Source organism: Kogia breviceps, chromosome 8, assembly GCF_026419965.1.
Source record: "Kogia breviceps isolate mKogBre1 chromosome 8, mKogBre1 haplotype 1, whole genome shotgun sequence".
Classification (NCBI taxonomy): Eukaryota; Metazoa; Chordata; class Mammalia; order Artiodactyla; family Physeteridae; genus Kogia; species Kogia breviceps.
The window spans coordinates 106,733,697-106,760,553 of record NC_081317.1 but is presented as its reverse complement, the minus strand read 5'-3'; the positions used below and the strand labels follow the sequence as shown (position 1 = coordinate 106,760,553).

The following is a 26,857-nucleotide window of genomic DNA, read 5'->3' as shown; positions in this document are numbered from 1 at the left end:
TTTATCTTATTCTTTGTGGAAATGATACACAGTTTTCATATTTTCCACGATAACATATTAAGAATAATCAAGAGTTAAAAATGACTTCTTTGAAGGAACATCACTTGACACGTTCTATAACAGCTAATTCTAAATATATAAAAAACTGCCTTGTGTTTTTACTAACTTCCTCTGCCTTAAATGAAACTCTGTGAAAATACAGAAAATATTTACTTTGCTCCTAGACCAACACATAAAAATTTTTAGAAAACATTAAATGTATTTTCCTTTGATCACATAAAAATGAGAAAAAAAGGACATATTTTAATCTTCCAAATAGAACACTATGAAAACTTACTGTTTTTTAATGCTCCTTTAATCCTATTACTTGTTAGAGACAACCATTTGTTTTATATTTAAAAATATAGTTGACCCTTGAACAACATGGGGGTTATGGGTGACAAGTCTCCGTGCAGTGGTAAGTCCACACATAGCTCGTACTTGGCCCTCTGTATTGTGGCTCCAGAGCTGTGGATTCAACCAACCATGAATCATGTAGTACTGCAGCATTTACTATTGAAAATTCCATGTGTTAAGTGGACCCACGCAGTTCGAACCTGTGTTATTCAAGGGTCACCTACGGTTAGTTTAACGAGTTTTTGAGTCTTGTGAAACAGCAATTCAGGGACAGTGACAGAAATGGTACAAAACCAAATCAATTCATATCAGATAACAAACCACTATCAATGCATTCAGCAACCTAGGGGAATTTTCTTGAATAAAGCAAAATACAAGATGGTGTAAACATAAAATAAACAAAAAAATTTCAAACTTTTTCCAAGCTGATCACAGTGATGGTAGTTAAAATACTTGAAGATTTTACAGGAGCCTATTAAATTATATCCAATAGTAATAAGTTAATGCTCATTTACTGAGTGCTTATTATGTACTATGCTAATCAATATGTAATCTAGAAGAATGTCAGTCATAATTCCTATTTACAAAACTACAACATAGTGGGAGAGATAAAAAGGACACCTGGTTGAATCAATTAGAAAATCAAATCAAGTGGTATTATTCTTTACCTATGATAGTCAAATAAAATTTAAAGAAAATGTGTTAAGTTACAATTAATATACAGTTGATCCTTGAACAAAGCGGGTTTGAACTGTGCAGGACCACTCTTACATGGATATTTTTCAATAGTAAATATGACAGTACCACAAATCAGCAGATGTGGAGGGCTGACCATAAATTATATAGGGATTAACCCCATGTAGTTCAAGGGTTAACTGTAATGCTTTAAAATGTTATAAAATCTAAAATAGTTAATGTGCTATTATTCAGATTATCTAACTACCCAGAATAATTTATTTCTAAACCATGACACAGAATAAGAGCAGGGCATAGAGCAAATAATTTTAATTACTGGGAATATTAAGAGGTAAACTGAAGCTAGAAATCTGGATAATAGATGGCTGAACAAGAGGGGTGGCTGGATGACTGAATAAATACAAATGAGGACTGGAACCCCGGTCTTTAAACTCTCAGGTCTTTCAAACTCATTCCAACTTTTCCCTCTCTAAGCCTCTACAGAGAAAACATCATACCTTAATGGCTACTATTAAAAAGTCTGATGATAAGTACTTTTCTCATTACTATAAAAGTTAATGAAACTGATTTTCTTGTGTGATTTATACCACTTAGGCTCATTACTTAGAGGAGTAAGATTTTTTTTCATTGTGGATATTCATCCCAATTTATACAGAATTAGCTTTTTTTTTTTTACCCACTTGACTAGCTGTGTGATCTTAGAGAAGACATTTATCTTCACTAAATCTCAATTCATTTATAAATCTGTAATAAATTGAGACATAGTAAGTGTGCATAACATCTTCCTTATTTTACTGTTAAGATAAATACGATTTAGGGAGCCTGGCAGAGGGTCTGGGCATAGAAACTGTTGTTACTACACCCATGTCAGAATGGGAAAAGCAATGGACAGGGAATTGGGATATAAGGGTTCTAGAGCAAGGGTTCACTTTTTGGTAACTGTACAACTTTCCATGAGTAAACCTGCCGTCTGAGCCCCCCAGTTTCTTTATTGGTAAAAAGAGACTGCATTACCAGAGGTTACAAATTTGGGGCCCACAGACTACTCAACTCCCAAGGGTCCATGGGATTTTATAAACTCGGATGTGGTAGAAATTTACATGTTATTTTTACTAATCTCTAGCTGAAATTCAGCATTTCTTTCAATTATGGATGTAGCAGCAGGCCACAGTATTAGCAATACCATGACTTTGTCACTATAGAAATGACATGTTTTAAAATCACACTTAAGCTGTTAGTCACAAAAAAACACATATTGCTCAAAAATAAGTGTTTTTAATAAATTGAAAAATATATTTCAATAGTTTCCTTCAAAATCTTATGTATTTTATGCAATTAAAACATTCTTGAGAAGTCCACAGACTTTACCAGGCTACTGAAGGAAGCTATGGCACAGAAAGAGTTAAGAACCCCGGCAAACCCTATAAATTTTAGCTCTTAATTTCTATGAACACACCATATACATATAAAGTTCAAAACAGGCAAAACAAACTCACAGTTAGTTCGGGATAGGGGGATAGTAGTGACAGGATAGAGAGGCTTCTGGAGTGCCAGTAATATCCCATTTCTTGACCCAGATGATAGCTACACAAATGTATCTCTGAAAATTCATAGAACTGTACACATATAATTCTATGCATTTTTCTATATGCATGATCTACCTTGGAAAAACAGTTTAAACATATTTTTAGATAAGATAAACTTGAAGCTGTATTTTGGAGCTTTTATCATTATCCTGGTATTGGAATGCAGTCAATTTTAATTTTCTATCAGGTTAAGCCCCCAAAGGAGTTTATTATTAATTAATTAATTAATTAATTAATTTAAAAAGAGGAAAAGTGATGGTGTCTCTGGCTTCCAGAAATTCTGATTTGGTGTTTTTGAAGTGCAATCTAGGAATGTGCATTTTAACATTCTGGTTAAAAGTTTTAGGTGGTTAGGTGCACTTTTAGGTGATTCTAACATTTTATACTCTGAAAGCAAAACCTTAGATTAAAAAATTGAATGAAAAATGAAGACAGGTAAAGAAAGCCTGGTAGCTTAGAAAAGGAAGCTTATTTTATAGATATTTTGATTTGGAAGAAACCACAGTGGTAGTATTTTCTTGAACTTCTCATATTCTTTCCACAATATTCCTGACAGATGGGCATCCAATTCTTGTGTACTTATTTCCATATACAAAATAAACTAATCTCTTCTTCCACATGAATCCCTAAGTTACAAGACTCTTTGTAGTGTCTTCTTCTCCTGGCTTTACAGCCTTAGTCCCTTCAACCATTCCTCTCCAATGTTTCTAAATCTACTGGTCTGTTTGGCGCACAGTAAGTACTATGTTAAGTGAACGGTGCCACATCACTCTAAAACAGTAGGATCTGTCCCTTCACTTGAACAACAAACTAAACCAAGCCCTCTGTAGAAACGATATTGAATTCTGTTAAAACACATCTTGATTTTGAGTCACATTCCAGTCTTTCTAAATAATTCAGAAAGGGAATACAAACATATTAACAATACTATCCATCTTTTGAGATAAGCACACTAAGCTTTCTTCTATACTCTGTTAAGGAGTTTTGGGAATACCACATTAAGAACAAAAAAATGAGAAAGAAATCCTAGAAAGTAACCAGCAGTCATAGAAAACAGAAAACAAACGCTGCATAACAATCTAGAAAGAAATCAGAAAGGAACCACCTCTCTGCTCACTTTTCTCCATAACTGTCCCTTAAAAATATCAACCCTCCCCCAACACTTTAGCTTATCATGTATATCAAAAAGCCTCAGAGGAACGTGAAGAAGTTCTGAGCAATCCAAAGCCAACAGGAAACCAACTACTTCAACAACCGCTGATCATCTAATATGAGCACCCACAGAAACAAAGATCCCTTAAAAACTACGGAACACCACAACGTAACAGCTGCGTGGAGTCTCCCTCCAAATTATCATCGTCAGAAGGAATGTATCGCACCATCCCCTCTGGTGTCAAAAGCCATTCCATACAAGCTGTAAAAATTAGTAAGATGGGTCAGATATTTCAGGACATGCTATAAAGAACACTGGATTAGACTCAAAATTTTGGACTCCGACCATGTGATGCACATGATGCCTAAAATCGATTTACCCTCGTGCCTCAATTTCCCTACACGCCCTGCTTCTATCACAGAGATTCTGTCCAATAGAAAACTATTCACAACAAACACATGAAAGAATGCTCAACATCATTAATCATTAGAGAAATGCAAATCAAAACTACAATGAGATATCATCTCACACCGGTCAGATTGGCCATCATCAAAAAACCTAGAAACAATAAATGCTGGAGAGGATGTGGAGAAAAGGGAACCCTCTTGCACTGTTGGTGGGAATGTAAATTGATACAGCCGCTATGGAGAACAGTATGGAGGTTCCTTAAAAAACTACGAACAGAACTACCATATGACCCAGAAATCCCACTACTGGGCATATACCCTGAGAAAACCATAATTCAAAAAGAGTCATGTACCACAATGTTCATTGCAGCTCTATTTACAATAGCCAGGACATGGAAGCAACCTAAGTGTCCATCAACAGATGAATGGATAAAGAAGATGTGGCACATATATACAATGGAATATTACTCAGCCATAAAAAGGAATGAAACTGAGTTATTTGTAGTGAGGTGGATGGACCTGGAGTCTGTCATACAGAGTGAAGTAAATCAGAAGGAAAAAAATACCGTATGCTAACACATATATATGTAATCTAAGAAAAAAAAATGTCATGAAGAGATTAGTGGTAGGATGGGAATAAAACACAGACCTACTAGAGCATGGACTTGAGGATATGGGGAGGGGGAAGGGTAAGCTGTGACGATGTGAGAGAGTGGCATGGACATATATACACTACCAAAAGTAGAATAGATGGCTAGTGGGAAGCAGCCGCATGGCACAGGGAGATCAGCTAGGTGCTTTGTGACCACCTAGAGGGGTGGGATAGGGAGGGTGGGAGGGAGGGAGACGCAAGAGGGAAGAGATATGGGAACATATGTATATGTATAACTGATTCACTTTGTTGTAAAGGAGAAACTAACACACCATTGTAAAGCAATTATACTCCAATAAAGATGTTTAAAAAAACCTATTCAAACGTGTTAGTTATAAAAATACTATTAAATAACAGCAGAAAATATTACAGGAACACCAGGCTGAAATATACTCAAACTGAATGAAGACCCTGTTTATTGACCACCCAGTTTCTCTGCCTGGAAACAGATGGACAGGCAGCAAAGTGTGCCCTACAGGATGGCAGGAAGGGGAACTGCCACACCTGAAGGGTAAAAGTGAGACAGTAAGGTGGGTTAAAGATGTCAAAGTTTGATGTGCAAGGTTCACTGCTGCTACAGTATGATCTTTTCTGCTTAATTAAGGGCAATAAAAAAAGTGAGTAGAAATATGTAAATCTCCAGTCAAGTGAATTTTAGCAAGGAACCCTGACACTGTAGACACGACAGTTCAAACATCACTGTGTTTTTGCAAAGAGAGCTAGCATCATCATCAGGGTCTAAGAAATGCTCACTTGTTAAGCGCCAGTGTACCTTGCAATGTATGTATAATAGCTGTGGTTGTTAGAAAAAACTGGATTAAAATTTAGAGATCCAAGTTCTAATCCCAGAGCTTTGCTATTAAACTAAGCAATATAACTTTGTTACGTAAACTTTTGCTTGGATTTACCTAAACATTAGGAAAAGACTATCTCTAAGTTCTCTTCCAGTTTTTAAACTGTAACACTATTTTACAGACATATAGCTATGAACTCATAAAATCTAACCTAAATATGTTAGGTATTGATATAAATGTAAGGCACATACATTTATAATCAACGACATAGACAGTGAATGTCCTGAAGACAGCATTATATTAGAAGCTCCAGTATAAGACAGGGCTTAAAAATGTGGAAAATATATTAGGTAAAATGCATCAAATTAATATTAACAAGATCAAGTTTCAAGAGGGAAAGCCAATAATTACCATCTTTGTTATTTAATCTATCCCTTAAAAAACACATTGATATTTACATTAAGTAATTTTTAAAAGACACGCTACTAATCTGAGTTTCTAGATAATTAATTTTTGTCTTTAACTCTTAAATGCTGTTAAGAATGACAGACAACTTACACTTTTAAATAACACAAAGCCCCCATCTGAAATGTAGGCTCTCTCAGAAACCCTCAATGTAAAAGCCATTCAAGATGGAAGTGCTTAGGAAGCAAACTTAATTTTAAATTCTTTTCTCCAAACACCCTTCTTTAAAACAAAAGTGTAGACTGCCATTACTTTTCAGTAAAAAAAAAAAAAAAAAAAATACACGGAAGGGCAGAAAATGCCTATGGGAAAGCCAGCTCTAAATTCTGAATAACAAAATTAACACTCACATTTTGGTTACCTAACATGAAAGACATTAGAGGGCACTGAGAGATAACATGATGGAAGTTCTGGGTTCTGGTTGTTAGCTCTCTGCCACAAAGAAATCAAGTGATCTCTTAACAGCCTGGCTTTCTCATTTGTAAATAAAGGGAAACGGTAATGACCTGTAAGGTTCCATTTCGACTCTTATTTCAAAATTCTTATTGGTCACGTTTTTAGCTGCTTGAAAACAGGAACAGAAAACTGATTTTGCCCCCCTTCCCACAAGATCATTCTCTGTCAAGAAAAGCTTGAGTCTTATTTTCATATTTTCTTCCAACCAAAAAAATAATGAATAAAAGGAGACATATTTAGTGTTTGTGCATCTTCGAATCAGACACTATTAATCATTTCTTTTAAAATTAAATTACCTACCTCACTGGGTGTTGTGAGGATTAATTCATTAGTGTTTGTAAAGCACTTTGAGATCCTCAGGTCAAAGGCGCTATAGAAGTGCAAAGTAGTAGTATTATTACTAGATTCTTGCTTATTTAAGGAATTTCACAATCCTTTAAAAGCTAACTCTGTGTTATGATTTAGACATCTATTTGTAAAACCCTGCATTTTATCCACATTACTTTTAACTCTTCTTGAATATCTTATAGATAGACAGGGGCAGAATGTTTGGAAACAAATGATAAAGGTTTAACGTTGATCTACAAATGGAGGGAAGAGACTAAGGGAAAATCCATTGTGACAAATTTTGTTCAGCATAAAATTTTAGTGAGAAATCTTGTCAATCAGATTTAGAAGTGTGCCTAAGCTGTACCCAAATCAAAACCAAACCCTACTTTAATCACAGATTCTGCAATGAGAAATTCCTTTCTTCAAAGAGAAAGGGAAACAATTTTCAAATCAAATCCACTTTAAGAGGGGTACTGAGCTTATAAATTACGTTACATGCTTATACATGCAACTGTCATTTAAAACCTTTATACTTAAATCACAGTAATAGTATTAGTATAAACTGATGTCAAAATAATTGAGCAGCTTTTTCTTTAAACTATGCTCCCACCCCCAATTACACAAAGCAAACTATGCACTGCAAAGAGGTCAAAGCAATTTTGCTTTATGGAATTTTAAGAGAAAAAAAAAGAGGGCCAAGGCTTTAAAACCAATTAAAATCTTTTATTCCACACTTCCCACCCCTTTCTCTAACCAAATCTTCTCACAATTACATCAAAACAACACACACACGTACACATATACACACACAGAGCTAAGAGAACAAGAGCCATCTATACATTGGATACTCTGCTTGATAAACACACTTCTTTAAAAATCTGCCAACATCCTCTGATGAGATTCTCCAGCATAAGCTCCAGTCCCAAGAGCAAACTGAAATTTAGATATTAAACTTTAAATACTTACCTCCTGCTCCTGTTGAAAGATGACGACTCTACCACCTTTATCTCCGGTTGCTAGTAATTCTCCAGAATGATTAAATTCTACTGTAGAAATTATATCTGCTGTATAATTGAAACAAAAATGGAAAAAAAGACATTAGTTCTTCTTTCCCAACTCACTACAGAGTTTCTTAACGAGAACCTAGCATGTTTTTCCTAATATATTCCAAGTCTATATATCAACCTGCCATCAGAAATAAAGTAAATCTAAAGTTCTTTCATGAATATTTTGGTTCACCCAGAAGAAAAAAAACTCCCCAGAGTAAACCAGTGACACTATTTTAACAAACAGGAACACAACAAATAATAAACACTAGTGCTTTATTAATTAATATTTCACTAAATGCATGAATGTAAAGAAATCAACAATTTGTGAAACATTCTACGACAGCACCATTAAACATTAATATCAATAATTATTGTGCTAATTTTCTTTCTGATATACTTTTGATAAGCTTCTTTATGCAAACCCAAAGATGGTCTATAAAATTAAGACAGATATAAATAAAACGGGGAAATTTTTAAAATGTAAAAATAATCGCAGGTGGAAATTTAACAATCATAAATATATAAATTCAAATTATGGCTTCTTAAACAAATGTTTGCAAATAGAACACACTTATACCAGCAATGCTTTGTGCTATGCACCTTCAATATGCACAGCTCTTCTTGTGGCTCCCAAACACAGCAGGGGCTACTAGAATCAGTCATGTTACACCCAAAGTCGGTGCTAACTTCAGTCAAGTTCAAATAAAATTATCAGGGTTTTTTCCTTGCTTTTTGACACCAGAGCCATTTTCCTAAAGAAAAAAATCTAAGTTACAGAATTGGGCATTAAGATAAAGCAATTACACTATACAATTCACCATTTTCACAAGCATTATGCCAAATTAGGAAAGACCCCATCATATGCATGTTACATAAACAATCAAACTTTTACTACAGGAGAAGGGTCATTTTCTTGCCTACATTAGCTAACTGTAAGAATTTTAAAATGTGACTTTATATAGTAAAGAACATGTATACTTTAAATTTTAAAACTTACTGACCAATGTATTGTACCATATCAATAACCTGTCCAGCACAGCATTTTACCATTTTCATTTTAGTGATTTTTCCAAGTTCAGCTTGATTTTAGAAAGTTTTCTTTGCTTCCTCCATTGTCTAGGTCCAAGGCACCTTACCTTTCTGGAACTCTCTGAGAACCTACTGAAAGTTCACATGCTCTCCCAAGAAACTGTACATATTTAAGTACACACAAAAATTTGCATATAATTTCAAAAGGTTTGGACAGCATCCCACCTCCAGGTTAAAACCTTTAGCTCAGACAACTCACCGTGGCCGGTGGCATCAGGAGGAAAGAATAAATCTAGTGTTTACACTACATTCATATGCAACACCATGGTGTAAAACTGAATATACTGTACTATTCTGTAAAGCCCAACATCAATACTTAAAAGCCATTCTATTAGGTGCTTTGTGCTGTATTTACTGTAGGAAATACAATAAAGGATTAAAAACATACATAGTCCCTGCACTTAAAGCACATTATAGTATAGTTACAAGAGAGAAAGTACGTAGGAGCTAACAATATCAGAACAAATAGTTACATCTTATTTGAAGGTTAGATTCTAAAATCAGGGAATAAGGTAAAAGCCATACATAGTAAAAATTATCTTTAAATTCAAATCCCTCAGACAGGCACCACTTTGGAGATGCAAACTCTTTCTCTTGTTCTTTTAAGTCCAACTCAGCCAGTTTTCCCAACAGCACTGATAGTTTGTGATTTCTTTGGCTAACTCATCAAATGAACTAGTTAATTTGAATATAAAGTCATGCTTCACCAAAAACACCTTATCTCTCGACTGGTAGTGTATGCTCTTGGCTTGGTGAAATGCTCACACCTGATACCAACTCCAGATTCATTCTCCTTTTCACTCAAGGGAATAACAGGAAGAGTAGGCTCAGTACTTAAATTATTTCCTCTTTCCCCAGGTCCAAATTATTGCAACCATCTAAATTAATTCCTTGTTAGGTAGATGAACATTACAGATAAGACTTAACAGGGTATATGTCAGTGATCACGGTATGACCAGCCTGGCTGGCTTCTCTGTTGGGCAGTAGTAAAATCAGGGAGGACAGAATGCTGCAGGATGGGCTCCATTTCTAATGGGGAGAAATGTCGATCTTCCTTAGGTGAACTGGACAGGGGGAAATCTAGAGGTGATTAAGTCAGTAAGGAGATCATTATGATAAGAGGATTGAGGAGATCTGGGATGGGGGTGGCGGCGGTAGGGATCCCACACTTGTATTATTCTTAGAGACAGAACAAGAATCAAGGAATAAAACAGCAGGCACGGGCTTCCCTGGTGGCGCAGTGGTTGAGAATCCGCCTGCCGATGCAGGGGACACGGGTTCGTGCCCCGGTCAGGGAGGATCCCACGTGCTGTGGAGCGGCTGGGCCCGTGAGCCATGGCCGCTGAGCCTGCGCGTCCAGAGCCTGTGCTCCGCAATGGGAGAGGCCACAACAGTGAGAGGCCCGCAAAAACAACAACAACAACAACAACAAAAAAAAAAAACCAGCAGGCACAATACCCCCAAGTACTGAAGACATTACTGACTCACAGAGCTGGTTATAATGAGGTCACTGAACATCGGATGCGGAATGGAAGGAGACGTGTGTGCACGTGCATGGGGGGAGCTCATGCATGGGGTGTGGAGGGAAGGAAGGAGAAGAGGAAAAGACCAATAATTTAATGCAGGACGCAACAGGAATAGTAAGACATCTGCTCTTACAATGTGTCACTTCTTATCCTAAGAATGGTTATTTTACAACAAGAGCTGCAGAGTAAAGTGAAATGATACGTGTTTAGTTCCAAACCAGCTTTGAAGCAAGGGTACAAAACTCTAAGAGGTACACTTGAGACAGGCTGAGGAACCCTAGAAACAAACGGCCTACACAGTGAAAGGCTGAACGTCAGGAAACAAAAAGAAACAAAGATCTACACCATAAAAGTCAACCCACTTTAAATCCTTGAGGGAGAGAAATACTGAGCAAAAGGCATACAATTTTCTCATTTTAGATATTTTAAAGACACTACTGTTTGTGACTATCTTGCCAAAAGCCAATGAACAAACAGAAGATCTTAGAAATAGTTAACCAAGCCACTGATGCTTAGTGAGTAGTGTAGAGGAATTTTATTTGGGGGAGGGGTGGGCAGGCAGACTCACGGCCTCCTTGCTGTGATTTTTATACTGCATATATTTAATATAGCCATATTTCAGATAAGTAAATTACTTTCCTGGCTTGTATGATGAAGTTAAATAGGTACCACACCATGGTGTTCCCTCCTCCTTCCCCACAATAAAAGAATGGGGAGAAAAGAAACACCATGATTTCTGGATGCTTGGCCATCCGCACATGTGTGAGAGAGCCACCATATACACAAGCACCTATTAAATCTCCAAGTGTATGACTGCTTTTAAAGTTTTTCTGAGTTGTAAAATGCCTAGATCTCACAAGGTCTCACTGGGAATATGACATATAAAAATGATGAATAAAAGGGAGAATAAGATCAAATTCTGCTTTGTAGACCAAGAAAAATATCCAGGAATCCATTATGGAGTATGCTATGAAACTGAGCTTTGATCTGTATGTGCTTCTATACCCCGGTGTGCCAGGAAGGGGATATGGGTTTGCCTGGATACGGCAAGCACCCAAACCTGTAACCTCCAGTTTTGAGAAAGCTCTTTACCTCAGTGTGCCATACACATATCTGTTTTCAAGTGTGCCAGGATGTGTAAAAGATGAGGAAGCATGGCTCTAAAAATAGTGCTCGCACATCATGTGCACTGATACCCAAACGAGGTTGGTCAAATACTGCTATCTATGTTTTTGAAAGTAACAGTAACTCTGCTCCTAGAAAATACTCTTCTAATGTTCTGATTCCTATGCCATTGAAAAATATTACAGAATAGATGACTGCAGGAAGTCTACAACAGCACTGTTCTACAGAACTCTCTCATTACCATGGAGGTGTCCTATAGCTGTGCTGTTTAATACAGTAATCACTAGCCACATGTGGCTCCTGAATTTTTAACTTTAGCCATGTGTCTAGGGGCTATCATACTGGACAGCCTAGGTCTAAAACATTACAGAGTGGACACTGACTTCTACTGCAAAGCCAAGAATGCTGGAACTAGGAGAATTTTGTACCATTAAACAGTGCACTATGGGTAAAATAAAACTACCATGCACACACACACCCAGATTGTTACCTCAAGGAGCAGGCTGAAAATATAAATGCATTTCATGAAAATTTAGATTCCTGGATACTATTTTTAAAACAAACTGTTAATGAAAGCCCCAAAAACTTGAGAACACTTTACTCTTGAGATTAAAGTCACTATCATATACTTTAAAAAGGCAAAGACATTAACTTCACTGTTAGAGTCATATTACTGAACTCAAGGCAGGGTCCGGTATAACACATCAACTAGGTCTGTTCTCATAAACCAACAAAAAACTTCAAAGAACCAAAAACTTCCTCTTCTAAATAGAAAAATAAGAATCTTTCCTATGACCAATAAAAATGTTATTTCACAATGGAAAAAAACACCTGTGTAAACCATCTAAAGAACATTCTAATACAGTTAATAAAAAGGATGGACTCTATCAGAACATCAGTCAACGGTCCTACTGTGCCTTAAGTCAACACACAGCCATTTTAGGCACACACTAAAGCAAGATTTAAAAGGCACAATCCGATTTTTGGTAAGAAAACTTAACACAATGTTTTTGACCTTTGTTATGAAATTCTATATACTATTAATAAAAACCAAGGAGTTTATAATGTGTTATACAAAGTGGAACTCTAGTTTCTTCCAACCTCTTTGTTCTAGACTGTCAGAGCCCAGGTCTCATCCTACGAAGGTGAAATAATCACTTTCTTTTGGGGGTGGAGCGGCAATTGGTGGTGGTGGCAATGAAAACAGCGGTGCTACTGGTCTGTCTGCACTTCCATCAGGCACACCAAACCGTCCCCTTGTTACCTGCCTTCTCTATTTCTTATGTACTCTAATAAACAGAAGAGGACACAATCAATCAGACAACCGAAGGTTCAAAAGTATAACACGCTCAGCATAAAAATCAGATGAGGGAAAATTAATAGATAGTATCTATAAATGGTAGTAATTAACAATAATGACTAAGTATTAAGTGATCAAATTATTATTAGCTTTGACATTCTCTAAATACTTCAACTCCTGCACTGTAAGACACTTTATGGGGTTACTCATTGATTTTATAATTCCATTTCAGGACTATAGTCCAAATAAATAATTTGAAAGAAACCAATTAAAATTAGTACCAACACGGTTATAGGTGAATTATTTACATACAGGCATACTTCATTTATTGCACTTCCCTTTACCATTCTTCGCTGGTACTGCGTTTTTTTACAAATTGGAGGTTTGTGGCAGCCCCGAGAAGACTACGTCTATCAGCACTATTTTTTCAACAGCATTTGCTCACTTCATTTCTGTGTCATATTTTGGTTATTCTCTCAATATGCCAAACTTTTTCATTATTATTATTATTATTTTATTTTTAACAGTGATCTGTGATCGTTGATATTACTATTGCAAAAAGATTATGATAGCATTTTTTGTTAAATAAAGTGCTTTTTCAATTAAGGTATGTACATTGTTTTTCAGACATAAATGCTATCTATCGCACACTTAACAGACTACAGTGTAGTGCAAACAACTTTTATATGTGTTGGGAAACCAAAAAAATTCATGTGACTCTATTTACTGCAGTCATCTGGAGCCAAAGCCTCAATATCTGAGATGTGCCTGTTATGAAATAAGCTGAATGCATTTCAAACATCCGATAATGAGGAAATATAAAAGTAACCTCTAGTACACAGGTTGGAAAATTATGGCCCACCAGCTGTTTTTGTAAATAATGTTTTATTGGAACCCAGCCACGACCATTTGTTTATATATTGTCTTTGGCTGCTTTCACTTGACAACAGCAGGGTTGAACAGTTGAGACAGACTGAAAATATTTACTATCTGGCCCTTTACAAAAAATGCTCCTCAACCCCTGCTCTAGAATATTAATATAATTGGACATTAACATTAAATGAACAAATATGACTTATGTGGGTACAGAGACACAACAAACTAATGTCAAAGCACACACTGTCTACAGACAGGTACAACTATAATGTACCAAGCACTATACTAAGTGAGCATTTACATATATCCTCATTTAACCCTTATAACACCACTATGATATAGACATCATTTTCAATTAATAGGAGTGTACGAAAGCATGGAGAGATTAAGTAACTTGCCTATCACACCTCTGTCAAGTATCAGAGCCAAGATTCAAATTTAGCAGGTGTGAACAATCATATGAATAAGGTGGCAGCACCGAATCCTATAAATCACTGGACGATGAATAAAGAAATAATTTATGTGTTCAGTTTACTGCTTCTTTTTCATTGCCAAAATGTCTGTGTTCAATAAAACATTTAGAGTCAAACTACATCACCTTATACTATTTACTAATGACCACATTATAGTTACTTGTAGCCCTACCATCAAACAGAGCATTTTTTTCAGCACCTGCTATATTCAAGGGGCTGGGTGATCCAGTCTAAATTCTACCCTCTAAAGAGGCTTATAAGCAGAATGTAATCACAACAGATAAACGGTTAACCAAGAAAAGATTTAGTAAATGTTTAAGAGAACCAAAGAAGGAATACTGTAAGGCAAAATAAACAATTATAAAATGAATTCTAAGACATAAAGACTGAGTAAATATATAAAGATGCTCCCTTCATTTTAAAAATAAAGGGGGAGGAATCAACTAGATAGAATAAGCTGCTTACATATTTTTACCCATCTGGATTATAGATTCCCAAAAGTTTCGCTTGAACCAGTTAACATAGCATCAACTGAATGCTGACAAACCTGATTCTGTTATTTTTCTCAATATGATTAGTCTTTATTTTAAAAAAATTTGTTTTACTGGCCTAAGAGAATTTTTATTGTTAAATATAGATACACTTTTTAATGAAACAAGAATGTGCAGTATATTTTCAATAACATTATGTCAGATCACAAACATTTTTACTTAATCCTAAATTTAACTTAATCTGGTCCAACCTGTTATTTATTCTTATTCCACCCAGAAAACAATGCATATACTTTAACCTGTGTCGCAAATTCACTTGCTCACAAAAACATTACTGAGCACTTACTGTGCTATCACTGAGACATCAGTATTAAGAGCCCCCCATAAGAGCAGCTCATACTTACACAGTGCTGGGTACTGTGCTAAGTACCCCTCAATATGATTAGTCTTTAAAGCTAAGTAACACAGAAGAAAATTTTAAAGGTTAAAATTCATCAAATACTATAAACATTGCTGCAGCAAATAATTCTAAAAAATTCAGGCCTATCTACTTTATGCATCACAAGACAGCATAAATCTCATGACAAGAGGTTCACAGAAATTCTATGAATAACCACTGTTTCTTAAAATTCTGCATTTTTAATATTATCTCAAAAGGGACCTCTCTGGCGAAAAAAGCAAGTGTCTGCGAAGACTTGCTGCAAGAGCAGCTGCCAGCGTGACCTTCTAGGTATCAAATGAAACTTTCAGGCCTGGAAGAAAATGAGCTTATTAGCAAGTTGGCTATGCTGAATCTTGCCTTTTTGCAAATAATATTTAATTTCCCACAAAACTCTACTAGGTAATCAGTCTCCTTTCCTTTTTGTTACATTTCAGTAAAAACAAAGGTTAACAAAGAACACTCCAACTAACTGCATAAATGAAGGTGTCCCAAAAAAGTACCAATAAAAATGTGAAGGGCTTCCCTGGTGGTGCAGTGGTTGAGAGTCCGCCTGCCAATGCAGGGGACGCGGGTTCGTGTCCCGGTCCGGGAGGATCCCACGTGCCACGAAGTGGCTGGGCTCGTGAGCCATGGCCACTGAGCCAGCGCGTCCAGAGCCTGTGCTCCGCAACGGGAGAGGCCACAACAGTGAGGGACCCGCGTACCGCAAAAAAAGAAAAAAAAAAAAAAAGTGAAGTAACTTAGCATTTCCTCTTTCAAAAGGCTGAAGTGAAAGACAAAGTCAAAATTAAAAATCTGTAATTGGTCTTCCGCTTCTGGCCATGGGGGAGTAAGACAATCTGGATTCACCCTTTAGCTATGAATGACTAGAAAATGGAACAAAATATATGAAACTGTTTTCTGACAAGGGACAACATGGAGTTTAGGCATGTGAACCCTTAGAGAAGAGTAAGTGAGCCCTGTATCTGCCCTAACTTACCGCCTGGAGAGTGCGGTGAGTCAGGAAGAATCCAAACACAGGCGAGCAACCTCACCAAGTTGTGGAGTCAGAAACTGGGGGTTAGGGAAAGCCAAAGCAGCTAGATTTTGTGGATAGAGTACAAAGAGAAAGTTCAAGGGATCTACAGAGATCACTTAAAATCTTTGGTTTAATACTGATCTGAAGACATGTGGTGTGCCGCTCCACAAGGCCTAGAAAAGAACCATCAGAAAGTTTACAAGGGCTCAGAATAAAGAGGTCTCCCACTCAGTCAGAGTTAAGAAACCTCATAATTAATAAGGCATCAGGTAGAGTCCTCAGAAGGGTATCACCTTAGTGGTGAGACTAAAGCAGCACCATATTTAATTTGTCCTGACAAAGCTTACAAGCAAACACTGAAATACTGATCTCAAGTAACTGAACTACGTGCAAGGACAGAATCCGACAACAACGTAAATTCACGTCTGGCATCTAAAATCACCAGGAATGTAAGGAAGCAGGAAAATATGACCCATAGCCAGAAGAAAAACAAACCAATAGAAACAGAACCAGAAATGACAAAAATGATGGAAGAATCATTTTTAGAAGACAAGGGCCTGAAAACAGCTGTTGTAAATATGCTCCATATGCTCAAGACAAAGAAGGAACATCTGAAAATGAAAAGTACACAATTTGAAATGAAAGATACACCAGATGGGATTAACAGATTAGATGCTGCAGTAGAAAAGGTCAAGAACTTGAAGGCCTAGTAACAGAATCAAAACAAAATGATGCAGAGTGGGGGGAGAAAAAGAACAAAGACTTGATTTGTAGGATAATATCAAGTGTTCTAACATACTTATCACTGCAGTCCCAGGAAAAAAGGTGGGGAATATTTGGAAAAATGACCAGTATGTAAGTGCTCAAGCATGATGACAGTATATGTAGAATAATCAAACCAAGGGATAAATGCAGGCTTACAAAGGTATACAGTAGTGGCAACTCAATAAACTTCATTAGTTTTTTGTTAGTGATGTGACGGCAAAATCATGAAGAATTCTAACATTTCAAAGCATAATCTTCCCCTGATTTACAAAGTAAACTTTAGTATACACATTAAACACATACTAAAAGTGCCAAATAGAGTTGCTGGGTTTTAGGCTTAGAAAATAAAGTCTTTTTCAGCACCACGAACATTTGGCAGAATATTCTAAATCATGCAGACCATGGGACAACTTCTTCCTGTTCAAGACTGTCCTGCAAACTGCAGAATAGCTAGCATACTCAGCCCATGCCTAGTAAGTGCCAATACAATAATGCCTTTAATCATTGGTAAAATTAGGTAAAAAAAGAATTCAATAGGACTAGAGTTTATTAATATGTATATATTTGATAAAAGGTATGGTGAAGATGTAATGGTCATAAATCTTTATACTCAAAGATTTTTACTTTATACTTCATATACTTCAGAGTTATTAGGAATAGAAGAGTTGACAATAATTATAGAAGCTGGACAAATCCTTTTCCACACCTGACAGATTAAAAATAGGTAGGGAGGCAGGGAAGGGAGAAAGAAAGGACAGACACTTAAAAATATAATTGATACACACACACAACTTTATACCAATATAAAAATACGTATTTCTTCCAAAGTGTTTTGCAATTTAAAAAACTCAGGTGCAGCGACGGAGCCCCTTAAAAAATTCTACTTATAAAGACCACATTCTCAATCACAATAAAATTAACTAAAGATTAATAACCACTGCTGCTAATCAACCACTTAGTAACCTTAAAACCCTAAGGGCAAAGATAAAAATCAGTACTGCAATAAAAATATTTTAAAAGATTTACAGGAACATAAGTATATAAGTATTTAAGATAGTATTGTTCTTTTTTAAAAAAAGAGATACAATGACCACTATAAAACTAATCAACTTATAAAAACTGAAATAAAAAACCTGAAATCCTACCACAAGGGATAACCATAGGTAATGAATGAACAATCTTCTAAGCAAACTCATGCAAATTGCAAAATATGTGTCAGATGTATTGATATTTATATATGTTATGTCTTCTGTAAGACCAATTTCAGTAATGGAATTAAAATTAACTTTACTCTTTTTTTTTGATCACACAAATAACTGCTTTGTAAAAAACTACAGTCATCTACTCTTAACCCCTCTTCTGAGAGAATTTCAATACAGTATATCCTTCCATAGCTTGTCCACATGTACTTCCCATGCTCAGTACAAAAAAAATCTATTGTGCTGAGAAAGAAATGTTATCTACATTATATCTCCGAGTTTTAAAAAAGTTACAAATCATATTTGATCCTACTGGTATAACATAAACAAAACGATCAGAGCATTATGGAATTGGTGACCAGAGCTTAGACAGGGAGACCAGTAACAGATACACGAATGACAGACGAATCTATACAAAGTAAAAAAAAAAAAGTAATGAGGTAGCACTACACACCATTCAAATGACTAAAGTGTCATTTAAAAATTGACAGTGGCTGGTGCTCGTATTGAGCCCTCACATACAGTTGGTAGGAATGCAACCCACTTTGGGGGGAAAATCTGGCAGTTTCTCAGAAAGCTGAAAACAAACACCATGCAACCCAAAAACCACATTACTAGATGTTTACCCAAGTCAAATGAAAACTTATATTCACACAAAAATCTGAATGCAAATGTTTATAGCAGCTTTATTTGTAATCACCAAAAACTGGACACAAACCCAATGATCCTCCACTGGTGGATGAATAAACAAAATGAGGTGTATCTCCATGCAATGAAGTACCGCTCAGCAAACAAGAAAAAGGAACAAACTACCAATAGATGCAGTAACATGGATAAAATTCAAAATGCATTATGCTAAGCGATAGAAGCCAGAGTCAAAAGGCTACACACTATATGATTCCATTTATCTGACATTCTGGAAAAGGTATAACTACAGGGACAGGCGTGGGGTAGAGGCTGACTACAAGGGGACATGAAACTTTTTGGAGTGACGGACCTGCTTTTTATGTTGACTATGGTAGTGACTGTACGGTTTTTATCAAAGCTTGAAAAACTATACATAAAAGGAGAAATTTCACTGTATGTAAATTATACCATAAGAAAACAAGAACAAAATCCAACTACTGGAATCTCATCTCAGACATGCCAAAATCTGTCTCTTACGTTTTACTTACTGGTTACAAGATGCTTTCCTGCTCTAAAACTTTCAAGGTCCTCTAAAGATTACTAGAGGATTTTTGAAGTACTGCCTGGCATTCAATCTCCTCCATAGTATGAAGACCTCCCTTAGGTATACCATCCTACGTCCTAGTACCATAGCACTCACCAAATTCTCTAGTGAAGCTGATGTTTTTACACCTCCCACATACACACTTTTGCCCACCCTCACTACTCCTTCTTTAGCTTGGATATATTGTCTACCTTGCCTGAAATACCTTCTTTCCTCTCCCCCTTCCTTCAGCCCTTCTGTATGTGCTCCATCAGGGGAAAAAAAAAAAACCAGAATTAATTCATATTAGATTTCTGGAGAGGTAGAACTACACCAGAAGATTAAAATCTATAGATGTAATAAAAGAAAAATGTGATTTTTACACAATAACTAAATAGAAGACAAGTGGACTACGAAAAATACTTGTATTTCTAGAAACAGTTCATATGACATAGGAGAACAATTCACAGAAGGGGAAATACTAGTAAAACATAAGGAAAGAGCCAGTCAAATCAAATTAAATAAATTTTTTAACAAGACACCATTTTCCATCTCCTAAACTAGAGGGAAAATACTAATTGTTCATAAGGCTGGTATTTGCCTACACTGTAGATAGAAGTATATATTATTACTGTAGAAAACTACTTCATAATTTATATCAGAAGCCACAAAGCATTCATTCCCTTGGAACTTCACGTCACTAAGTCATCGTACTGAAATAATCCAAAAAAAATTTTAATGCATAAAGATACTAATGTCTTTAAAATATCTAAAATGTTAGAGAATATAAGAGAAACATCAAACGTGCTTATTCTGCCAATGTCCTTTCACATTTTGCTCTCATTTTCCCTGAAATGCTCCTCTGTTTTCACCCTTTCCCTACAAGCCCTGGCTCTTCATTAACCATTAGGAAAGAGCAACAAGACACCTGGGGAAACAGTCTCAGCTCTGCTATTAAGTAATAATTTGACAATGAGTAAGTCGATTAATCTTCATGAACTTCAAATTCCTCATTTGCAAAGAAACATTGATAGATGATCTCTTCGGAGGATTTGTCTTTCACAGAGCATGTACACAACACGTACTCAGACACTTAAACTCAACACATCTAATGGAGGAAGAAAACAGAACAATGGCTGGAGAAGATTAACATGCTTTTATTAGGCTGCATAAACTTCTAATATGCAAAAATTGAAGACCTAAAAGAACAACACATCTGCAACAGTTGCATAACTCTACCCATGACCACAGATCTCTGCTAGAGGTCTCACTCTGACAAAAACGGATCCCAGATTTCTTTCTTAACATGCAACTCATCAACAATCGTGATTTAATGAAAGTTACTTCCAGTTAGCTTTAAGCTAATCAACAATGAAATAGGAATGGAACCCAGACAATGAAGCTGCTCTGCTCAACTTCAGCCACTACTGTAGCAGTAAAGCACCAGAGATCTTCGTGTCATCTGTCGTTAACTCACACACCTTCACGAGATGGTATCTTCCTCGCTTTTATACACAAGTCAGAAACTACTTAATAATACATGTACACATAACAGAAAAGTTCCCCATTTTTCAAGCGTCATAGAACAAAATCTACATAACACAAGAGTTCACTGAGCTGGATCTTTTCGTCTTCTATAAGTTTATTTTATCATAATTTTGGACTTACAGAAGACTTACAAGGGCAGTACAGAGAGTTCCCATCTACACTCACCTCGTTTCTCCTGTTGTTTACATCTTACCTTACTATGGTACATTTGTCACAACTAAGGGATTAACACTTGAATATGATTACTAACTAAACTCCACAGTTTTGTTCAGATTTCACTAGTTTTTCCCTACTGTACTTTTTCAGTTCCAGGATACCACATTAGCTTCCTATGGTCTGTGACAATTTCTCAGGCTTTTCTTATTTTTGATGACCTTGACAGCTTTGAAGAGTACTACTGGTCAGGTACTTTGCAGCATGTCTCTCCATCTGGGACTGTGTTTTCCTCACAGCCAGACTGTAGTTACAGGTTAGTGGCAGGAAGATCACAGAGAGGAGGTGCCATTCTTATCACATCAAGGGTACATCCTACCAGTATGACTTACTGACGACAACTGGATGACCTGGCCAAGGTACCGTCTGCCAAGTTCCTCCAGTCACTCCACCCCCCTAGAATGTATTCCGGAAGAAATCACTAAAGGGACAGAGAGAGAGGGGGAGAGGGAGTGTGTGTGTGTGTTAAGCCCCATCCCTTTGAGGGGGAGTAGCTAAATTATTTGGAATTCTTCTGTATAGGAAATTCGTCTCTTCTCCTTCATTTGTTTATCCAATCAATCATTTCTCAGTAGGAACTCACAGGCATTAATGTCATACTTTGGGTTGTAATCTAATAATATGTCATTATTGTGTTGCTCAAACTTCCTGATTTGGCCACTGAGAACTCTTTCAGACTGGCTCCTGGGGCCCTCTGACATATTCTCATGCTTCTGGTTTTTTTGAGCACTTCTGGAATATTTTTTTTTAATGTGTAACTTTCAGATATTCTTAATATTACCACAAATTAAAGATGACTTCTAACTCATTCTATAGTTACATACTAAGTTTTAAGAACTGAATTCTCTCAGTTCTGAAGAGAAGTATAAATATACTGAGAACAAAAGGAATAACTAGAGCACCATAACTAACTCTCATCCTTGGATTATCTGACCATGACTGAGATTTCTATCCTGGAATAGATTCTCATTTGGTCAGCTGAGGTTCTAAAAGTTAAGAAACTGTGTGTGTTAGCCTTCTTAGAAGTTTTAGCACATGCCTACAACTTGGACTTCATAAGTCTAATCTTCCAGTACTCACTGCTTTTCTTCCTTTTCAGATGTTGAGCAAGTGGGGTGAGAACACAGCAGGCAAACTACTCTCTGTTATAGTCAAGGGCCTGCTGTCAAACCATCCTGGCACATAACGGCACAGAAATTAATTCTCATTTTGATCCAGTTTGTTTCAACACTTAGAGTTCTCATTAAGAAGCCTGTTATCTTGTAAAGCAAATAACGTCTAATAAAGACGTTAAAAAATAAATTTTTTTAAAAAGCAGCATGTTCTCCTTGTTCGGACACATGACCATTTTCAGGGTCTTTTCTCCTCTCTTCGTCTAGTATACCCTATGCAGAGAACACTGAACTTCACGATTGCCCCACACAGCTAAGCAGAATATGATTCACCCACATTTCTTCTCAAAGGTAACTAATTACTCCCTAGCATAGAAAATACTTTGCTGGATAATGCAGCTATAAGATGCTAGTTTTTTGATAAAGGGTAGGCAAGCTGAAGGTATAGTTATTTCCCTACAGACCACTATGACGTTCCTTTGTCACTGTTGACCTCTAGAGGGAGCTCAAAGATCTCGTTACTTTTCTCCAAAGGTCAGGACACTCCTCCCACAAGTTTGCTGTGGTCAAAACTTAAGAACATTTTATTTCGGCACCCCAGAAAGAAAGTTAAGTGTGTGCCATCCCTTTAGCAATTTCTTGCCCCGCAGAAGTGAGTAAGACGTGACCCGCTCACCTGCTCCGGCGGTGAGCAGGCCCCAACCGCTTCTGCCTCTCTCCCTTCCCGACTCCTCTTTCCTGGCTTGCATTGGCTAGGGCAGATCATTGTAGCCTGAAAGGCTGCAGGGAGGGCGGCACTCCTGCTGATGGTAGCAGCCAGTGCACCTCCACCTCCCTCCCGCCAGGGCACATTGGCATGGAGGTGAGGGGAGGCTGCTCGCGTCTGCTCCAAGGACTGAGGGGGATCATTACCTTAGCACACCTCTACCACATTCTTGGGGCCACGTCTGCAGCGAACCTGTGCAGAAAATGACCAGATGTCAGACTGGTCATTTCCCCACTGTCAAATTGCCATTTCTTCTGTCTGTATGACCCTAAGGAAGTAACTCAGCCCCTTGAAGACTTAATTTCCTCATCTTTAAATACCTACCTCAGAGTTGCTTTTAGGGCTAAACAAGCCATAAATGCAAAGAAATGATCCCCAAATGAAGCACACGGTAGGCACCCTGGTAAAAAGAAGATGTGGGCTGGGGTTTGGGCTCTGTTGCACAAAGCAGAAACATGCAGTTTTCCTTGTTTCTAGACTATTCCAGTGAATCAATCTAGCCTAGGTAAAAAAAAGTTCCCCAAATGGTTCAGCTGAGCTCCCAGGAGCCTGAGGCTAAAGCCCAAACTAGGAACAAAATATTGCAGCTGCCGGGCTTGCTGCTTCTTTGTAGGTACACTCAAGAGGCCTCAGGTTGAAGCACAACTGGTTGAGGATAGGATCCTGTACTTCAGTCTCTTGGTCAAAATATCACCTCGATTTTACCATGATTTCCAAGAACAAAGTAAGTGCTAACAGTCTTCATAATAACTTTTTCTCAACCTCTGGCTCAGTGACTGGGAACACGTTATGAGATAAGCTCAACAAAGACCGCTGGCTATTGATGCTCAATACAGAACCTACATTGTAATGTTGCCATGAGAGTCAAGGTCCATAAGGTGATTTCCAGAGATGTGTTCTGGAACCAGCCTCCCTTCTTTATTACTTGTTCCTTGATAATCTGATATCATGTTTGGATAAAATGGAATGGAACAATACCCTCCTGCAACAAAGAACAGAAAGATAAACAGTTGCTAATACATTTAGTCTACAGGGGTGATTTAACAAACAAGCCTTGGTGTATTAATGTTATATATAATGTTAGAAAGAAGAGCTCTAAATTGACCATTCTAAGCCTAGTTACCATCTTCATTAGATGTTCACCAACTTTTAACAGACTCATAATTAAGTCCACTAAACAAATCATCTCATTAGGTTGCCTTATCGAAATAAAATGCAAATAGTTTCTCATGGAGATTATACAAACAAGCAGTACTGCACAAAGCTCCTGCATCTATGCATGCCTCATTAAAATATTTTTATAACCAGATGGGTATCTGCTTATTAATATCTGCCTAAAATCTTTACAAACTAGGATTATTATGGCCACACTATAAGAACCTGAAAGCACTTCACTGACCCCCCCAGCACAAATCTGTTTCCTGATAGAATTCCTTTAGCTCACCTACAGACTGGGTACAAAGAGGCAGAATATTTAGAAAAAGAGGTTAGAAGACTTTAACATATGATACAAATAATGTTATCGAATTTATTCTGATGACAAAAGGAAGCCCACTGGGGAGTTTTAAATATGAGTAAATCCAATTAGACATGCACCTTAGGTTACTCAGGCTGAAGTGGACTGGGAATTGGGAGAAGGGTAATCAGAGGGAAGTCTGGAGTCAAACCTAGAGTTACTCCAGAAATCCTGGTAAGCAATGAAGGTGACCTGAGTGAATCAGTATTAGTATAGTAACAATATTATAAGTAGCCAACATTTAAAATTCACTTACAGTATGTTCGGTATTTAACCTTCATAACAAATCTATGAAGCTGGTGGTATTAATATACCTATTTAACAGATGAAGAAACTAAAGCATGGAAGCAAAAGAGGGGACAGAAGTGTACAGACTTTAAAATTCATTTATGAGTATATAAAGCAAGGCTTGATAATTAATAAGCTGTGGAGAGCTGAAGATGAAAGCAAGAATAATGTCCAGGTTCTCATGCTGGCTGAATGTACTTATTACCATCAATGGACAGATATTTTACCTTACTTTAGGTATTCTTTAATAGCATGTAAATGGCAGGTCCAACTTCAAGTAAAAGAAAAAAGCTAAGCACCATTCGCTAAGTTCAAAAGAGCATGTCATGGGCTTCCCTGGTGGCGCAGTGGTTGAGAGTCTGCCTGCCGATGCAGGGGACACGGGTTCGTGCCCTGGTCCGGGAGGATCCCACGTGCCGCGGAGCGGCTGGGCCCGTGAGCCATGGCCGCTGGGCCTGCGCGTCCGGAGCCTGTGCTCCGCAACGGGAGAGGCCACAACGGTGAGAGGCCCACATACCAGAAAAAAAAAAAAAAAAAAAGAACATGTCATGAATGATTTCACCAAAACTCTTAGCCAAAAGGAATACATCATACATTACTACAAAAAAAGTAATTTCATTCAGAACATTATTTTTCCTCATCTTTTCCTTTTTTATCCTTTTCTTCTCGGTTCTGGTAGGTTAGTTTGCTCTAGGTGATAGTTCTCTGACCTTGTTTCAATTGTATTTACACTGCAACTCATTGTTTCTGCTATACTTTTTAAACAATTATAATCGTATTTTTCAAATGATTTGAAATTAATTTCACGATTCCGTTTTCAAAGATGCAATTTCTTTCATGAATCATACTCAAAGAGAATTAAAGTTTTTCTCCACTTACTTGAACTAGAAGTTCATTCCTCTGACAACTGATCTTATTTTTTATAAATCCTGCACATTTTTGCTTTGCTCATTCCTTCAACAAATTCTTAAGAGTCATTCCTTTAACAAATATTTTACTGAGCATCTAATACATGTTAAGACACTCCAGGTTATGCCAGCATTTCTAGGTGCTAGGGAAATGGAAGTTCGTAAGACACCAAAAAATCCCTGCCCTCATGGATCATACATTCTAGTGATGGGGGCATATGAGAAACAAATGAATGATAAATATAAAATGTACCCGGTAGTGCTAGTAAGTACTACACAAATACAGTAGGGTAGTCAAAGAAAGCCTCCCTGAGGAGACGACTTAGGAAGAAACCAAAAGGAACAGGGAATTAGTCATCTAAGCTTGTAAAGTAAAGCATTCCAAGCAGAGGACCTAAGTAGACATGAGTTTGCCAAACTTGATAAGACGAATGCAGAATAACGTGGTAGGAAAGATGGAGCATTTAGCAGAGGCCAAACCATATTCAGCCTTGTAAGCCATGGTAGGTGGATTTGTCTTAAGTGATAAGAAGCCATTGGAGAGTTTTTAATTTATGTTTTGAAGTGCTCATCTGGTTCATAAGTTATTGCAGTAGCCTGAGTAAGAGATGATGATGGTCTGAACTCAGGTGGCAGCCAGAGAAATGGATGAATTCAGAATACAATCTGAAGACAGCACTGCAGAATTTGCTGAGGTTTCAAAAGAGGTGTCACAGGAGGTGTCAAAGGATGATTCCAAGGTTTTAGAACCACGTCCAATGGAGGAAAGTCAGTGCCATTTACTGAGGAGAGACACACCAAGAAAGAGCAGGTTTGGGGTAAGAAAGGAGCCAAAAACTCCATTTTCACATCTTTGGTGTTGATTTCGACCAGACACACATGTAGAAATGTCATCCAGGCAGCTAGACAGATTTGACAGCTTATGGGAGGAAGAGGAGATATAAATTAGAGTATCATCAATTAGTAGAGGCATTTAAGGACTAAATGTGATTTCCTAGCGAGCAAGTA

At 37.1% G+C, this 26,857-nt stretch overlaps 1 protein-coding gene across 7 annotated transcripts in view; it reads right to left on the bottom strand.

The window, feature by feature from the left end:
* PPP2R2A (protein phosphatase 2 regulatory subunit Balpha) overlaps positions 1-26,857 on the bottom strand; it is an 87,451-nt gene that overhangs the window by 24,610 nt on the left and 35,984 nt on the right. For 2 of the 7 annotated variants that reach the window (XM_059071737.2, XM_067039911.1), the window contains 2 exons: positions 8,562-8,736; positions 7,902-7,999 (listed from right to left, as the gene is read on the bottom strand). Coding sequence is in view for 1 of the 7 variants with exons in the window: in XM_059071733.2 (XP_058927716.1) it covers positions 7,902-7,999 (98 nt within the window). In the remaining 6 variants the exon portion in view is untranslated. Of the gene's footprint in view, positions 1-6,905; positions 6,976-7,901; positions 8,000-8,561; positions 8,737-26,857 lie in introns of all 7 variants that reach the window. The other 5 variants (XM_067039913.1, XM_067039914.1, XM_059071733.2 and 2 more) reach the window with 3 other exon arrangements.